The sequence below is a fragment of the Zonotrichia albicollis genome, chromosome Z, assembly GCF_047830755.1.
Source record: "Zonotrichia albicollis isolate bZonAlb1 chromosome Z, bZonAlb1.hap1, whole genome shotgun sequence".
NCBI lineage: Eukaryota > Metazoa > Chordata > Aves > Passeriformes > Passerellidae > Zonotrichia > Zonotrichia albicollis.
In genome coordinates, this window is record NC_133860.1 from 21,932,978 (window position 1) to 21,952,047 (window position 19,070).

Consider the following 19,070-nt stretch of genomic DNA (forward strand, 5'->3'; position numbering starts at 1 on the left):
TTACAGTAAACAAAAACATACGCAGATCTTTCTTATACCACACTTTGGCCATCCAAACCCACACACCTGTTACTCTAATTACAAGCCTTGTGCAGCTATGGCAAAGCTCAATCTGTGATGCCTAGTTTGCTTTCATATAGCCTGGGGTGAATTTCAAATGAAGCACACAAGGGAAAGCAGTATCAATCAGCAGAACAATTGCACAGCGTCCACAAGGAAAAAACTGTATTTCTCTTCCTTTTAAATTCTTTTGTTACCAACCATGTCAAAATTGAATAGCTTAGAGAAACAGATAATAGAAGAAAGTTCAATTTTTATTCAGAAGCAACTCTTCACCACCATAGCTCACAGGCACTTCCATTACAATATATTTCGAATTCAATACTCACTCTAATTTATTATAATGAGTTTAAAGTATACAATATTCATGGGCTTAGATACTCATGTTTCCTGGGTTTTTTTCCCTTTAATGCTTTCAGATTAGATTCATACAGGCTCACTAAAGAAAAAAATAATCACTCTGCTCAAGTAAGATCTCAGACAACCAGAAATACTAATTCAGAACTGATCCACATTAAATCGCAAATGTACATCTCTAGGATCAAACCACACTTACCAATGTAGCAGCAGGAAAAAAAAAAGAGGCAGGAATCTCTTAAAAATCTGTTCTTAAAAGCTGAAACCTGGTATATAATACTCTAAAAATTATCCCTAAATGGCAAGCTTAGTGAAATCCAGCAATGTTCAGCTGCCTCTCCTGGATGACAGCAGTTGGAGAGCCCTGTATTAGTTATTCTAGGGCTGGAAACACCTCATTTTGAATGAAAATTTAGACAAATAATTTCCTGGTGCATTTGAAGGCACCAACACATTTGTCTTTGCCAGTATTATGGTCTGAAATGCAGTTTCAATAGCCACTAATAAAAGAAGGATCATGGCAGACCAAATGTCCCAGCAGCACCCCTGGAGTGCTGGCATTAATGTGCTGAGAAGTGAGCAGCACCACTGTTCTGGAAACAGTGCCTTCCTCTATTTGTTTAGCAACAGCTGGGAGTCCCAAGAGCAGCTCTCTGAACTCAGTTTTTTTCTGGGAAGAGTTAGTAGACCGATCCTTATTTACCCACCACAGAACTATGAGAAGGAGGGTTTTTGTAATCTTGCAAATGGCTCTTTCATTAGTATACTTATGACCAAGAGAATTAATAAAAAACAATAATGTGTATAAAACTGGCAATGCTTTAATTGCACAGCATATTTAAAATCTAATAAAGTCAGTGGAAATACTCATTTTGGTGATAAACCCTCACCAGTTAAAAGGCAACAGAGAAAGTCATGCCCATATTAAGAAATAAAAGCTCAACACATGGTAATGTGTCAATCAAGTTCAAAGTTTGATTAAAAATTACTTTATCGACATAGTAAATTTTAGTGGATTTTTTAAAAACTAACAATATATCTTATATAAAGTGGCCTGCAGAAAGTAACAGCTCTTCATCAAAGTTTCCATTTGTTTTTCTCTTTAAACAGAATAGAAACATCCCCAATATTTATATTGAAAAACAATTATTTCAAACATCATTTTATATAAAGCAGAAACATCTTCTTATAAAAAAGGACCAAAACTATGATTATTCACTACATTTACAGAGTGTTTCAACTGTAGCACTGACTATAATTCTCTCAAACACTTATTCATTGAAGCATGATCAACAGGTATTACCAACACAGTAGCACATACTTTTTCATTCACTTATAAATAAATTTTCTATGAAAGAAAGCTATAGAAATGGAATTTCAGATCATTGTTTTTTACATGTAATTCAGAAAGAATCATAAGAAGATAATTAATAATGGCAAATTAATCCTTGCAATAAACCTCAGAGAGTTGAGGTGCTTTACCACCTAAATGTTGTCTTTCTTTGTAAGTCATACTAGCAGATAAAATTACAGAAACTGCAATAAAGGTCTCAGGCATTGCAACTGGCCAGGAGGAAATGCAATATTCAGAAACAAGTGCCCAAGCTGCTGCAGAACAGAACCAAAGCTGTTATTCCAGGGAGCACAGGGCTGTGTGGAGCCTCCCAAGGGCACACACAGAAGTGTTGAGCTATTATCTTTCACGGGATTTAAGTAGAGAAATCAAGCAGACAGGTTGTTCCTCCTTCTTAGGAAGGAAATCTGCTCCATTTTGGAGCTAAACTGTCACTCTCCTGCTCCCAGGAGGCTCCAATCCCTCCTGCAACACAGAGAATTGAGCAGCACCTTTGCTAAACTTAAAAGGATCACTTTTCATCCTTTTCAGGGTAACTGAACTGTTGTTCCAAGTAGAAACATAAGATTCACAGGAAATAAAAGACCTACTTAACTATTTATTATAGCTCTTAAGTTCATGGTTATGAAAGTGTTCTGACACTCTTTTTCCAAAATTCTATACATTGGCAGTTACCAGACTTGAGAGGAAAAAAAGTTCTCATAGCAGAGCAGATCGGCTAAACGAGATTAGTATCAGGGAAGCAAGTACGTTCCTAGCAATTTATATGTAATTAAATTAAATTATACAATCTAATGAAAACTCTAGAAATCCTGAATTACTATCCACAGAGTATCCACAGAGTCAGATTTCATAACATGAAAGTAAGCCAGATTTAACATAACACAGGTGTTTTCACAGCTACATAACTAAAGCAAACAGAAGAAATAGCAATATGACTAAAAATGGAAAAACTAGACCAGAAAACATGATCTTCTTGCCAACCAGCACATCTTTAATTCAGAATACAGGAGACCTCCAGAAGATAATTTCATTGACTGAAAGGAAAATTTGACATTGAACGCAGGGACCTTGGTCCCTGTTTCCTCACATTCATAGTGCATCTGTTGCAAAAAAGTCAACCTGATCTTGTAGAAGACCTCCCCACACATCCAGTAAAGTCCAACAGAAATTGCAGCTTCCCTCCTATAGCCCCCAAGACAGCTTTGAAAACTGAACATAAATTATGGACAGATGAATTCACCACATGCAAATCAAGTACTGGAAAAGAAGGCCACTCCCAAATGCTTATTAAGCCAACTCAAATTATCACATCTCCATCCTTATCTTCTGTTTCTAATTAACAGAAAAATTGAACTATCTAAACAATAGCATATGGTAAAAATGAAAGCAAGACACAATTCTTCAACCTCATGTTAATTAAATGGAGATGAAATGATTACATTCTTCTGTGCATGTTCAACTACTCTTTTCATTTTTTTAATAACATCTTTTCATGCAGCTTTTTTTCCCCCTGAAAGTGAAGTAATTTCTGTTCTTTAAAGAGAGAGCAAAGAACAAGTGATATCTGTATGCTAGAGAAAATGCAAATGTAGATCAAATAGTAATTCAATAATCACTTACATGCCAATGTAAGCATTTTCACCTACTGATATAGTTAACACATTAAAAAATGGAAAACAAACAGCACATTAGTTGTGGCGCAGTCCCAACTACTTAAAGGGTAAGTTAAAGTGTAATTCAGACAATAATTTCCAAAATTCAACACAAACTGGGGTAGAATTTTAAAATATAAAGGCTAAGTGTAGCTACTGCAGTTACAACTAAAGAGCAGCGTCAAAAATAATGCGAATAAAGTGACGAGTAGCCCTAATTTCTGTTAGCAGACAGCCAATTATGCATGGTACTAAATTAATCACCTAAAATACTACAAATATTTATGTGTGATTCTGAAAAAAATCCTTAAATCAAAGAACTTAAATTGGACACTACATAAAGGTAACAGCATGAAGCAAACCAATTTCACTTTACTGCAATCTATGTCATAGAAACTATTTCTAACTGTACATTACTGATCTTTAAGCAGTAGTAATCAAGGCCTAAGGACCTTTAAACAAACAAAAATATTAAGGTTTTTTTAACCACTGCTTGGTCCGTTGCCTCTAGTTAATTTTCTCACCTCTTTTTTTACCTGAGAACTGCTTTCAGTGGATGAACTTTCTGACAAAAAAAGAACAAGTTTAATGTTCTTTCAGAAAACCACTATCTTTTTTACAGAGTGCTAAAGCTTCTTACTGTTATGAATTAAATTGTTCCATTCCCACTTACCTCCTGTCAACATTAAACTTACACATGACCAATCTGTCCTATCTGACTTAAACTGGAGGCAGCAAAGACTCCCAAATTTCTTGTACAGACCATGCAGCCAGATGGCTGCACTTCCAGTGCTTGGGAAATTCCAGTGGGCTTCTGAGTTAGAACACCCAAGCACTTGCTCATGGAGCATAACACAGCTTGATTTTTCCCTGTTTTCCTGGGCTCCTGCAGCAGACAGGGGTTCTGGACTGATGCAGCTCCAGCCACTCCCCAGAGTGTCTACAAATCTTGGATCAGCGCTCAAAGAGGGGACAGACCTAGCAAAATTCTATGTATGCCAGGCCTACCAAATTACAGTTCAGCCATTGATCAAATACATTTTAGAACTTCATGAGATTCTTTCCCAGAGTAAGCATTTGTAATCAACCTGTGTTAGCAACTAAAAATAAAACCAACCAACACAAGTTCGTTATTATTACTGCAAGAATCACTAAACTATGTTGGTTGTTTGCTGATTCAGAAATTTTCCTTATGTTTACCTATTAAATTTAGAAAAATTAACTCATAAATAAAGTAAGCAGGTGCTATAGCTAACCACATAAAACAATAAAGAATGTTGTATATGGAAGAAAATAAGACTGGTAAACTGTTCTAGTGCGGTGGCTGGTTCCGCTTCTCTCTGTTTTATATAATGTTTCTGCCCTGGTTCTCCTCCCCTCCCTGTTTCTGTCAGTCTTCCCAGCTCCTCCCCAGTTGCCCTGACAACAAATGTATCCTTTCCTGATCCCTCCCCGGTTTACTTAGAAACCAATGTATCTTCCTCCAAGCCCCACCCCAGTGCCTTGCCAGTCACTCTTCAGCCCCACCTCTTTCTCTAGAACATTCTAGCTAGGGCATTGAGTGATTGGTTCAGGGGCCGGGGCCCCTTCCTCAGTTTGTTATAATTGGTGTTTCTTTTATGTCAATCTCTTGTACCCCACTCTCCCCTGTCACCCTACTGGTCCAAAGAACGACTCCTCCCCTGGATTCCCTTCCCTTTATAGGTTCATGTAATCCCTCCCTCCTCCTTTTAGGTTGCTGGCCTCCCTGGATTTAGAATAAACCCAGACTTGCTGTAACTGAGGAGCGCTCTCGTATCCCTGCGGGCAGTAGCTTTAGGGCGGCCACGTCCTTGTTCAAGGCTGCCCTGCTGCTATAACGCAGGGTGCTGGCCATAGGCGCTGTCCCTGGCATCGAGGCGGGGACAGTGCCCCTTTGGCTGCAAGCAGTCCTGGCGTGCTTGCCATGCTTGCGTCTTCAGCCGCGCCGCTTCAGCAAACTAATACTGGAAATGCACATTTTGGTTTATAAACCTGTGTGTTTCATAAAAGCAGGAAGTTCTCCTGAACGCATGGCTTGCTTGTTTCATTGCATTAAAACTATTTTTATTTAGAATACGTTTCTTAAAAATTTTGGCTTTTCCTTTAGGAAAGTGCTAGCTCTCTGTGATAACCTTCTCTGACAATCTGTGGTAATCAACAAATTTCATTAAAATTTTAGAAGTTAAAAAGTAAACAAGGGGATCGAAGTTCTTTTCTCTTTGTGTTACAGTAGGTGTAACCCAGACTGTGTGCATTGGCACATCTATGGCACTAACAAAACATGTCAGATTTCATCTCTTTTTCCTCCTGACTTGGGAACTCCATGACACATTTGTATTCGGATTTTCAACTAAAAATTATGAAAAACTGAAATCTTCATATAGTAAGACAATACTCCACATATCTTCTCTCAGAAACACATTCTCTAGATCACTATTAGCTTTGTAAACAAATTTTAGGAATAGTAGTTCCTATTCACCAACCAGCAGAGCAAATATCTAGAGCTACAAAGAAGCCACAATGTCATCTACAGCTACTAGAACATTCTTTTTCATACATCTGTGCAGGAATACCCTTTTCCCAGTGTTAAAAAAAATAAATATAAAGCTACTTATAATTTAGGCAGCACACTACCATTTAATGAATAAATATTGCAATTTTTTTTCAATAATTGCAATAACGAACTTCAGTTATCCAGCTGCTATTTTTATCTTTGCTTTAATTAACTAAGAACAGAAGAGCTTAAACAGGCACTTCAGATTTAACATTGATCTGACTGTTATTAAGCACAGGAGCATTTATGAGGCTAGCGTAAATCACTAATGCTGTTATTTGCTCTGATTTTTATGCCATTATATCCTTGACAAACAGAGCCAGGCTGAAACACATTCTGTCATGAGAGAATGCTTATAACCCCTTTCTTGGGTTTCCCTAAGGGAGTATTACATAGTTTTAGATCATGAGTTCGGGTTTTTTTCTCTCAGTGTTTTTTATAGATCATGATCTTGCAGAATTGTTTTGATTAACTCAATGTGCAGGATTGCAACTGACCCATTCACTGCTGATGAAAATCTAAGAGAAATGCCACTCAGGTCTCTGGTAAGAGCATTCACCAGAAAGGTGTTAAATCCCAAATGAACTGATGATGTAAATGATATGTCACACGTTTCACAAAGTGTAAGACATAAAGATCAGAAATGAAAACTTGTTCTCCATAATTTTTCTGTGAAATAGATCATCATTATGTTTACATCTCATATTTCAGCCACAGCATTAAGTACATTGTGCTATTGTGAAAGAACAAAACAGGTGGAAACTAATTCCATCCTCTTTGATACAAATGGAGTATAAACAGCGATGGCAGAGTCAAGCTGGAGAAGAAACAAGAAAAAGGAATGGTATGAACAGAAATAAGAAACTCAAACAGCATAATGCTCCATAATCTTCCATACTTCTGAGAGAGCAGTTCAGGAAATTAATATTTTAAAATACAGAATTTTAGTTCTTAATACTTAAGGTATTAATTTAATACTGTAAGTTTTCTGTTGTCCCAGCAAGAATCTGTAAATTTCAGACACGACATAAGCCTCACAGATTGTTTCTTACTATGATTCATTCTCACTGTATGAATCAGGCTCCTTATAATGCATATCATTATGGTGAAAAATAATTTTTAACTTACACTAATAGCACCAAACTATAGACATCAAATAATGTAGCACTTATTTGTTACCCAACTGAATATTTTTGAGTTAGATAAGTAATAATGACCAGTTAATCAGAAAAAGTATGTATTTTTAAATCGTAAGGTTCACTTGTGTGATAGTAAACACCATACACCTTTAAACACCTTGCAATTCTACTGAGCAAAGGTACAATAGTGAGAAAAAAAATCTTCCTTACCTGTGTATACAATTTTTAGATTCAAGATATGCCATACCAGAGGCAGCATCTAATGAAAATTTCACCAACTGTTTGGTTTTCAGCTCATCCTTCTTTTTTCTTAGGAATGACAGGAAATCACCTCCTAGAAAATCAGACAGATGGACAGTGAGACAGACTGATAGGACATACACATTCATTTCTCATTAGGCATGCAAGACCAAACAAAATGCAGGTTATTAGCTGTTCTCCTCATCCCAAGTTTGAGGCTAGTCCAAGAACAAGGAAAGAACTCATCTTTCAAAAATACATTTCTCCTTAAACAGTAGGTGCTTGAAAGTGAGAATTGCACAGCAGGCTTTTGATACATCTAGTCTTCACTAGTGAACATTAAATACAGACTCACAAACCGCTGACAACAACAACTGATAATCTGTGATGCACATTCTTCTCTAAACACAGAATTACTAATTGTGAATAAAGAGGTTAGGTCCTGTTAACTACATGAAAGTAATTACATTTTAACTGATCATTTGCAGTGATGCTTCTCTAATTCTACACAGATGTGTTGGAGGAGTAACAAAGTGTTTTTCTTCTGGGGCAGTGTTAACTGGACATTTCACCCAGGCAGTGGAAGGTGAACAGTTATTACTCTGCCCTCAGAGGAGCAAAGGCACTGTCCTCTCATCTGAGAAGTGGAAGGGCTCAGGGTGGAGAGTTCCCAAAAAGAAAACTGTGTTAGCAAAAAGTATTCTGTAAAACCGATTTAGGACAAAGGTAAGCTGGAAGAATATTACACAAACACTGCAAAGCCATGTTCCAACTGATACAAATGTATTAAAAGACTTTTCCAAAATACATTTTATTGTTCCAGGCAAAGACCAAAAAATCACAGCAGACCTTTTCGTATAACACAGTTATTTGATAGTGAGTAGCCAGTCATTGCCCCAGTATTTGTTTCTGTTCATTTAGGACTGAACTATTACGATTTGTTCTAAGCTGTTACACAATTTTATTTACTGCCTTTTCTTAGAAATATGAAATTATGGTATTATATGAAAAGTTTCATATGTGATTTCTTTTAAGAGGTTATCTATATTTATATTTCATGGTGTAAGAAATAAAGTAAGACTATATTAAAGAAAAAAATATAGAGGTTATGAAGCCTTCAGACATTATGCTGGAGCTGCTCTTTACTCCCAGACTGGGTAACTCATAGATAGGAGAGCAAGAGGTGACTGGATAGCCTTGACTCTAAAGCTAATCAGAAACACCCTATACTGACTTTCAAACTCCAGTGAAAAAAGGACAGATGACTTCTGCAAACCGACTGGGCAATGATATCTTTTCCTTAATCTGAGAGGTTACTGATAAGCACTCCAAAAAATAATGTGTCATTTCTTGTACATGTAAACAGAATGATTCTAGTTACAGCAGACAGCTAAAAAAAACTTGCAAGCAATTCACCCCTCCAACACACACAACAAACTGACGAAAATTTTGTTATTTATGTGCTGAGACCTCACTGCTCTCTACGCAGGAATCATCTTTGAATGAGAAAGTATGACTACAAGCCTTTATGAATGTGTAATCTTCCCTTCTTCACAGACTGTGGCATTACTTTAATAAGAGCAGTAAATGAAGGCATCTTATAAAAATATATTTAAGATCTTAAAAGGCATTTAGGATCTTAAAAAAAACTCTACTGTCAATCAATCAGTGCTTCAATATTGAAGATTAATAATTGCTAGCAACTTCATGTAGGAAGAACTGAAAAGACAGATAAGCTCAGTTTGATATTCTGGGAAAATAAAATAGATAAAAGACCAAATGAACAAAAAAGGACAAAACACAAACAAGCAAAAAAACACGCAGAAACAAATACCCCTAAAAATCTTGCAAAAGTTCTCTATTTAAAAAAAACGTGCTATAACAACACCAGTGTAAACTATAATTCTCACAATACATATAAATTCTTCATATAAATAAGTTAATGCTCTCTACAATCAACAGTGAAACTTATCTGTTCTCAAGTAGCAAGGTATTAAAGACAATAAGGAAACTTCAACCAAACTTAAAACAAAAGAAAACCCAACCATATCCACTAAAATTTTTTAAAATAATACATGTTATAAATTCTTTCTCAATATACTCAAGCAATCACACTAATATCCCAATTTTCAACACTCCGTTTCTGAATGATATTAAAAGCTGCTCAGTTCCTAACATCAGAATATGTCAAACTCAAAAAGCACAGGCTTGCCAATGCAATTCACTACCATCAGGAAGTGATTTAGACTTGCTGATTTTCAGAGTGTGGCATGCATTGTATGAAATTCTAGAGTTTCCAGCAAAAACAGCACCATATGTCGAGCCGTATACAGTGTACTAGATGCCTATCACTAAATTTTAATTACATTACTTTAATCTGTCTCAGGGTTTTCATCTTCTGTTTTGCTGTACTTGTCCTTGAATAAAAAAGGCAAAAATGTCTTCTAAATATTCTAAATATCTCTCCTTGCGTAGAAATGGCAAAAACTTCTTCTAAATATTCTGTTTAATATTAATTTAAAAGCAGTGTTAGTAGCTTCTGTTAGTTAGACAAAAGAGCCAAGTAACACCCATCTCGCTCTGTACAATATATGTAATGTTTATGCTAAATCTGATTATCCTCATCATTGTGATACTAACATAGGCTTAAGTGTCTGTCCTTTAAGTAACAGAGTTACTCCTCAGTAAATTCTGACCTCTATTGTGGTCAATGTTCCAACTATTCATCTTCACAGCAAAGCACCCGCATGAATATCTCCAAGGCTGAATTAAGAGTATTTCTCTACAAACTCTACTGTGCACAGCAGTGGTTTGCTAACATCTTTATGTACTTTTAAAAATAAATTTTAATATGAAAGCCCTAATTCAGCATTTGCAGCACAGAGTGTCACTGCATTATTTCCAGCGTAATAACTGTTGATACAAATGAAATAAACAGACCAGGAGACTACGTAATAGTAAGCAATGTTTACTCTTTTATGTGGAACTTCCATTGGATTTTGCACAGCTACCTGTGATTCCGGTTAATGGCCCACAACATCTCTAGAAAATGGGGTATGCTCTAACAGCACTAAGAATTATCAAAAAAATAGACCATTTTTTATATATATTATCATCTAGCAGAAATGGCTTGCCTGGTTTGGGTTTACAGGAAGATATATAACAGTACTGGAATCCCTTCCTAGTACAAGAGAATTATTTTACTAAGTAGAGGACAAAATACAGTTCATGAGCAGAAGCTCCATGAGACCAGCCTGTTATAATTGGGTTTCTGAACATAGTCCTTTGTGTATTTTGCTCTGGATGGGAACTATTTCTCATTACATGCTGGAATTCTGAGAATGAAAATACCACACATCACCAATTCCTAGTATTGGCTGTGCTTTACATCATAAACTTCTTGTTATACAATAAGTGGCATATCATGGTAATAAAACAGTTCACTCCTCTGCACACAAAAAAGCAAGCTGTTGCTTTGGAAGAGAAAAAACCCCTGTGATCTATGAGAAGAGACCAAAAATGCAAGAAACAACAATGAAAAATGTTAAACAGGTTTACAAAGTATTAAGTTATGGCAATCTCTGATTTGACTGGCATTTATCATCAACTACGACCACATATTTCAATGTTTTCCTGATCTAGTGTCCATAGTGACACCTACCTACCTGCCCTAGGCACTGCTGGCAACAATTCTGACGCTGAACACAACTAAAATATGTTTTGAAATGAAGATGGGAAATATCCCACTGAATTGGTATATACACATACATTGTTAATATATTGTATCTCTATCTAGTATCCTAATAATATTATAAATAATTATACAAATATTAACATATGTCTTAATACAATACCAATTATTATGAACAATAGGAAGCTATATGTATCCTTATTCACAAACAAATTTTAATAAAGTGGGGTAATTTCCTTTGTTAAACAGCCTTTTTAATTATGTTTGTTTAAAGAGGTTGCTTAATTCTTCTTATATTTATACATGCATTCACCATGCAGATGCATCTTGCTTGTGGCCATATGTCCTAAAAGTCACCTAACCCAGGGGAGCTTTAGAACTCAGTATTCCTAATTGCTTTACATGCCATTGAAATATTATTGATATTACCTTTATCTGCACCTGTAAGTGTTTATAAATTTGAGAATTTAAATGGTCAGTATTCCAAGTAGCCTTAAAGCAATTTAGAATTTCCTTTATTGTCCAGTATCTTAATACTATATACATGGCATCAAAAACATAAGCCCAAATGGAGTTACTTAAAACTATGAATTCAAAATAGTAAACATGTATCTCTAGGGAATTCTAGGGGATATGTTTTTAAGTATGTAAGAAGCGATTGATAACCTATTTAAAGTACAAGGGTTTAAAAATGCTGAAACACATTTTCAGTAAAGTACTGCACCTTCACATTTCAATTAATGCATCACTTGTGTGCAATGCATTACTTTAATATTGTTTTTGTTCTTTTATTTTATATATGTAGTACCAGAAATACTACATATTATATATATGTATTTATATAACTTTCTGTACAGTACAGAAATTGTAAATAAATCCAAGGTTTACTTTTCTAACTGCATAGAGAGTACTATTGTGAAGTTCAGTTAAAACTTTACTTTTCCTGTAAAGCAAAGCAAATAAAAGTTGTTATAATCATGCTGCCAATGTGTAGTATTAACAATGGCAGTACTGAAGTATGAGTAGAAATATCTGTATGTGAAAACAAAAGAAGAAGAAAGAAAAAACCAGTTAAACTAATAGTGTGCACTGAGACCCAAGGACAGGAGCAACAGCATCAAAGAAGTAAACAGAGAAAATGTGGCTTGTACCAGAACTGTGCTGTGGATGGCTTTTTAGCAGACACTTGTGGTGAGATCAGAACAGAGATGATTCATGAGCACAAAATATAACTGCACTGTGATAAAATGAAGATGAGAAGAAGGTTACAACACATTTAAATGCGCTATTTCACTTCCGACAGACCACAGACTTATGATTATCAAAATAAAGGAAATATTGACTATGCTCAGCAGTCCTGCTTTAGATTTCAGGAGGATCAAATAAGGTAGAGCATGAACACAATATCCCGTGTGACGTAAGTGCCTGTCCAAAACAGTCTGTAATCACTTGTCAAGAAGACATCAGAAATCTTAGCAAGACATCAACAGCTGGCATCCCTTGTCTTCTGTGCTGCCAAAACAACACTACCCAGACTACTTGGACTCTTTATGTTTTAGTATTGTGGCTGTAAGGATACCCACTGTGAGTGTAGAGATAAAACCTACTTCAGAAGCTACCTGAAAGGAAGGCCTTCCCATTCTTCAATAAATAATTCCTGTAAACTGATTATGCTCAATAATCCATAATCAAAGGCCTCAAAAAGTATTGCAGAGACATGATAGCTGATATGAAACAGAATGCACCTGAAGAACAGAGGATTTTTTTAATCTAAAGAAAAACAATTAACCAGTAAACATTTTTTAAGCACAGACACATTAAATACCTACTATAGCAAAAACTGCTCTAGGCAAATGAAAAAGAAAAAAGTGAATAACAACAAATAAAAAGAAAGAAGTTGAATACAGAAGATTTTGAAACTACCACAACACTTCACTAATTTTTTATGTTTGGTTGGTTTTATTCAGTTTAAAAAAAGGAATTTCTGGTTTAATCTACTTGCTGATTTGATTTTGTACAATATTGATACAAAATATAGTAACATCAAAGCCTAGAACATGTGAAGAGATAAAAAATCGAAATATAGTCTGAAATGCTACTATAAAAGGAGACCAGAACTTTGGTCCTGTTTTACTAAACAGTAGCTCTGAGAAAAAAGAAATTTTTAATCACCACAAAGGAATCTGACTTTTCTTAATAATCTGGAATCCATGAAGCAAAGAGGGAGGAAGAGACCCATATGCCCTACAGAGGTATGAGGAAGGCAAGGAAGAAGAAACAGGGTCTGTTCGTATCTGTGTGCATACTGCACGAGGGCTGGTGAGGAGAGGGAAAAGTTGGACACATGGAGAGAAGGAATCTGTGGGAGGTGTCTGGCTCTTTGAGTGAAACGCCCAACAACAGGAGGTGGCACAGGCAGAAGCACAGCCAGTTGCAGAGACACAGAGACAAATCAAAATGGGAGCTGGAAACTTAAGAGGATAACGTGAGAGAGAAAACCTAGAGAAGCAGACAGGAGTCTGTGTGAAGAGAAACTGTAGGGTAGACAGAAGGTGGCTTCACCAATGAGTAATAATGAGAAGATAACTTATTTGACTGGAGAAAAAAAGAGAACAGAATAGAAACAAAGCCAGACAGTCACTATCACTGCAGTTTACCTCTAATTGGTATTTGATGGATCCTTCTTTTTTTCTGTTGTATTAATTTTGGACAGTGTGCAGTAAAGACTCAGGATGTGACTGCAAGATAGGACTCAGATCTGAAATCTGCTCACAAAAGACAGCTACAGAGGACGTACAACCAATACAAACAATGGGTGAGATCATGCAAAACTTTCTTAAAGTTTAAGGGACTCTCTAAAGAGAAGCAATTAGGAAAAAAACATGAACGATCTCTACAGAGATCTCACTGCCTTCAAAAGTAGGAAAGAGGAAAAAAAATACTGAAGTAGAAAACACAGCAGCTGAATCACACAATGTGAAAGTAAAAGTTCAGATATTTCCTAGCATCAACCAGCATTCCAGGCCTGTGCATGAAATCAGTGGCACCTCAGAGACAGGAGGTCTCATCTAAGGCTCAAGTAAGCCACAATATACATGGTCTTCAGCTGCTCTTAGCATCTGCTCTCCTTTATCCAAGTAGAGAATTAATTTAGCAAAAAGCTCAAGATAATAGGGATGTTGTATTTCATATTAATAAATAAATTATACACATCTCAGTCTCAGAACTGAGTTTTTAGTTATAAATGGGTTTACTGGTTCCAGTGAAAGCAACAAGAGAAATGCATAAACTCAGCTGTGATTTGGTGCTATACTCTGGATTATCACTACATGCAGGAAATAAGAGCAATTCCACAAAAGTAAATTAAGATTTAGTAAATTGTATCAGCTCCCCAGCACCGCCTATAATGGATCTGTAGATATTTCTACACTTTATGCCCTGGAACCCTCTTTTCCAAAAAAAGCCAAAAAGTGAGCCTGGTAGGTCAGGAAGACACTACACTTCATTGGCACGTTTCTGACATAACACACCCCATGGAAGTTGAAAAGTGTTCTAACATAGAGAAAATAGCAATGGGAACCACATTTCAGAAGACAGGGAGTGAATAAACTAAGCCAGACCAAACCCAACCACAGGTAGGACAGCATGAACAGGGTTCAGAGGTAATCTCACACTTGGGTTAAGAATCATAGAATCCCTTGGGTTGGGAAAGATTTCCAAGATCATCAAGTTCAACCTTCAACCAAACACCACCATGCTCACTAAGCCATATTTCAAAGTGCTAGGTTTAGTCATTTTCTGAGGACTTCCAGGAGTGGTGACTGGCTACAGGCACAGCAGAAATGGCCATGCTCATTCCGGGTGTGCCTGGGAGTCAGGGCACATCCAGCAGTGCTGCACCTGAGCTCATAAAACCTGCCACCTCTGATTTGTTTCTGCATCAGTGGCACAGGCAATTTGCATCCCAAATGATTCAGAACAGACCTCTACAGGTTACCTTATCCAGCTGCAAAGACAGAACTTATGACCTTGCTCCCCCTTGGAAGCTGGCTGCACATGTCTGGATATAAGTTGAGTTATATGATAAAAGTTGGATATATAGCTGAAACCTAATTCTGACAATCTTCCCACTAGATTACTGGATATTTCCATAGCTGTTTACATGTACAGGCATAGTTCTACCTCTTTCCAGCTGCCAGCATTTAGAACATGCCAACAACAGTTAGCTAAAACAACAAACACAAATTCACTGTTAAGTTAAAAAGGAAGTTGCTTTTTTAAAAAGCATGTATCTATTATCAGAAAGGAATTCTACAGTGGTATCAGTAAGGCACACTGGTACCCCAGTGAAATGTAATGCATTAGGAGAATGAAAAATGTCCATGAACACACTGGGAGAGGGGGTGGGAATCAAATCAGAGCAGATCACTGCTAGAACAGACTAAATATGGTATGTGGCCACAGAATGGATCAGGAGCCAAGAGACAACTTCTGGGAAATTGTTTAGAACTGTCTGAAGTACTGGACCTGGAACAGGAATATCATCTAGTTTTCATAATGTCATAATATATAATATCCTCATCATGGATCATATTAGCATAATGCATATGCTAGAGGAAGCTATATTAAGGCTCAAGAGACAAGACAGACACTTCAATTGCCTATATTTGAATGCCTGATGTAGCAGAAATAAAATTATTCCAAGATATTTTTGGGGTTTTAATTTTAACTATGTTGGTTATAAAAATGTTTAAATATATAGAAAACCAAAACAGAGAAAGCAGGCTACCAACTTGAGATTAAACGTTTCAGCTTTGAAAAGAAAGAGGTCACAAAACATGTGACTTCAAGCTTCCATCTACTACCTTGAATCAAGCACTGGAACACACAAAGATGTTTGCATCTACTTTTAATTAGACAAATTTTTCAGAGAGAGCTGGTGCAAACACGATGATGGTGCTTATCTTGCACACTCTTTGCTGGAGGAACAGAGGCACCATGGAAGATTCTGTAAGATAAGCTGCTAAAATAGTTGCATGAAGTGGTAACTGCACCACAGGATTCCACATCTATCCTCAAAATAGATACTGTTCTAGAACTCATATTTCAGGGACACACCAAGTTCTTACCTCTAAATAAAATTCTCCTTTCAGGACTAAGATTCAAGTGAAATGAAATTAACATAAAGAAGGAAAAGAAAGAGCGTTGTAGCTTGGGATTGCTTTTTGCATCTTACAGATTACATTTGATCTTGATTTGTTCTTCCCCTAAAGAAAGAGGAAAAAACATTCACATTTTTAATGGGACTCCTGCAGTTCCTTTTTGATTACATGGGAGATTGGATGATAAATTATAAGCAAATGAAAATGCAGTTTAATGATCCTGAGTACTGCAATGAATTAAAACACACTTTGTCACCCATGATCCCTAAAAGAGAAGTTGGGGCCAGAAAGATAACAGTTTAAAAGGGTAAAAGAGAAGGGGATTTTAGTTTCTTTTTTTTCCTTTTTTTTAAATGAAAATATGTTGAGTTCACTTTGAAAAGAACAGGAAGCAGGCTTTGTAGCCCCTTCAGAATGTTCCTGATAAATCTTTTCCACGCCCCAATAAAATACAGCATCCATTTGTTTCAGCTGTCAGTCTGGACTCTGGCAGTATTCCAGGCAGTGTTTTTGATCATCATATAAATTTGCCGAAAATGAGCTGCTACGAAAACTCCTTATGCCCTGTGTGGCATAAAGAGACAATGGCAAATAGTTCTTTCACTGTTCTGAATACCAAAGCAGTTCCTCATAATTATTTCACTTTCTTCAGTTTTAAGGTCAACAATGCAAGATAAAGCACAGAAATTCCACTGGGACAACAGACACAGAGCAAAGAAAAATGAATAAATTAACACAGAAAATATGAGTATAATGCTCAGTTTTTCAAACTGACTTGTCATTACAGGAAAGTAACATTCTTTCTTACACAGCACTATAAACTCTTACACAAAGTTCTGCTCTTTTTCATGTGGGAAACAATCCCTAACAAAGGATTATCTGCATTAGAAAATTCCAGTGGTTGCAAATACGCAGCAATTCCCCCTGAATAGCTTTAAAACTCATGCTGCACATTTACTACATTACTTTTCAGTAAGGTTAGTCAAGTCCATAGGACAATACAAACTCATGGCTGTACACTACCATCACACATTTGGCAAGTCTCAACATACGGGGTTTCTTCCCCCAAAATTCATTAGCAATTCTCATTTTAACTTCCTCTCTCTTTCTCAGGATAAACTGCATAATTAAAGTGTATCACAACAGATTAATAAAATTTTACTGTATTCAGTTATGAAGCAGTCCAGTATTCCTATTTTTAGATCAGAAGATACCAGAAAAAAAAACTCCACCAAATGTGACCTTTGTAACAAACCTTATCAAACCTATCTTAAACAGCATTTCACTATAAAGCAGTAAAAATTAAGAGGAGTATTACAAAGAAAATAACCTATAGCAACCTACATGATGTTCAGAGTCATACAAGACACTAACATGTTGCAATGGTCTGATTTATCTAAGCAGCAGTCTTTTTAACAGTCCTCATGTTTTCCAACTAGGAACAACAGTTGTCATTGAGAAAGAGTCATAAGTCACAGAAGAAGGGGAACTCTCTATGGTACATTCTCCATTAATAACGAAATGTTTTAATAGAAAGATAACAATTTACAAGTAGAGTTATTTTCTCATTTCTTAGTCTGCTGTAAATTTCACAGAAGAAAACCAGGCCACTGTAAAATTCAGGGTGTTTTATTATTACATGATAGCTGAAAAGCAATCCAGCAACTACAGCATTGGGCCCTTATAAAGATCTGGGCTGTCTATCCTTTTAGTTAGTATTTCAATGTCATTTAGGTAAAAAATAATAAAATCAATTATTTGCAAGAGTGCCTTAAAGGTTATTGCAAATTTATCCATTATGCAACCACAAAAATTTATAAACCATCTGCTTGGCTAGACTCCTTTTTCACAGAAACTAGCTAGCATAACTTAAGCCTGCAAATCAGATTTGTGTATAGATCTCAAATAACAAATACATAAAATGTTAATAAGAAAAATAGTAACAGTTTATTGATTCATTTTCCTTTCTATCTTGGTAATTTTGGGAAGGTGAGGGGAGGAAAAGCAAGACAATTTGTTTTGGATTAAAAAAAAATTTAACTTTTAGTAACTGCAAATTCCTGAATGGTGGTTTTGGGTCTCATTTCTTGCACACATGTAACTTTCCATATATACATGAAGGAAATTGCTGCTACATGCAGTTTAGCTTCTGTTAGTATACAACAAAGAACATTTTACTTAGTTTATTTCTTCAACAATTAAAAATAAAAAATTATAGAAAGCAACACTAAATCTGAATTCTACAATAAATAAACAATGCACACATTCTGCAAGGAACAAGATGTTCCTTCCCATTTGTAGAGGAATCTGCAGAAAGACCTGTAGGAAAAGACTCAGGAGAGAAGAGACCTGGCCCTCTAAAAACCCAGCCAATGGCAGGGAGACCAGATGCATTTTTCTCTGTCCCTTAAAGAGAGATCTGTACAACACACACATACATTACATTAAGACCTTTCCCTAATTTCTTGATAGACAGATTGTGAGAACAACCAAGTCTTTCCTTCTGTACTGGAGCAATCTGTGATGGATTGACACTGGGAGGACATGTACAGTGAGACCAGTGTGGCCAAAAGCCAGTGAACAGTAAGCAAAGGATGTTTTTTTCTCACTAATATGTAGTTAGTTATGGTCAAGGCCAGGTGAGGTGGGGCTCTGAGCAACCTGTTCCAGCAGGAGGTGTCCCCTGCCCATGGCAGGGGGATTGGAATGGGATGATCTTCAAGGCCCCTTCCAACACAAACCATTCTATGATTCTATATATCCATGACATGCTACATTGTTTACTATTTCAGTTAATCCTTCCTACATCACCCATCTCGACATTTCTTTATTGCAGG

General features: G+C 36.3%; 1 protein-coding gene across 4 annotated transcripts in view; it reads right to left on the bottom strand.

Annotated features, from left to right (window-relative positions):
• FER (FER tyrosine kinase) overlaps positions 1-19,070 on the bottom strand; it is a 160,616-nt gene that overhangs the window by 30,314 nt on the left and 111,232 nt on the right. For all 4 annotated transcript variants that reach the window (XM_005490424.4, XM_014269440.3, XM_014269439.3 and 1 more), the window contains one exon: positions 7,351-7,474. In XM_005490424.4, the coding sequence (XP_005490481.1) occupies positions 7,351-7,474 (124 nt within the window). The remainder of the gene's footprint in view (positions 1-7,350; positions 7,475-19,070) is intronic.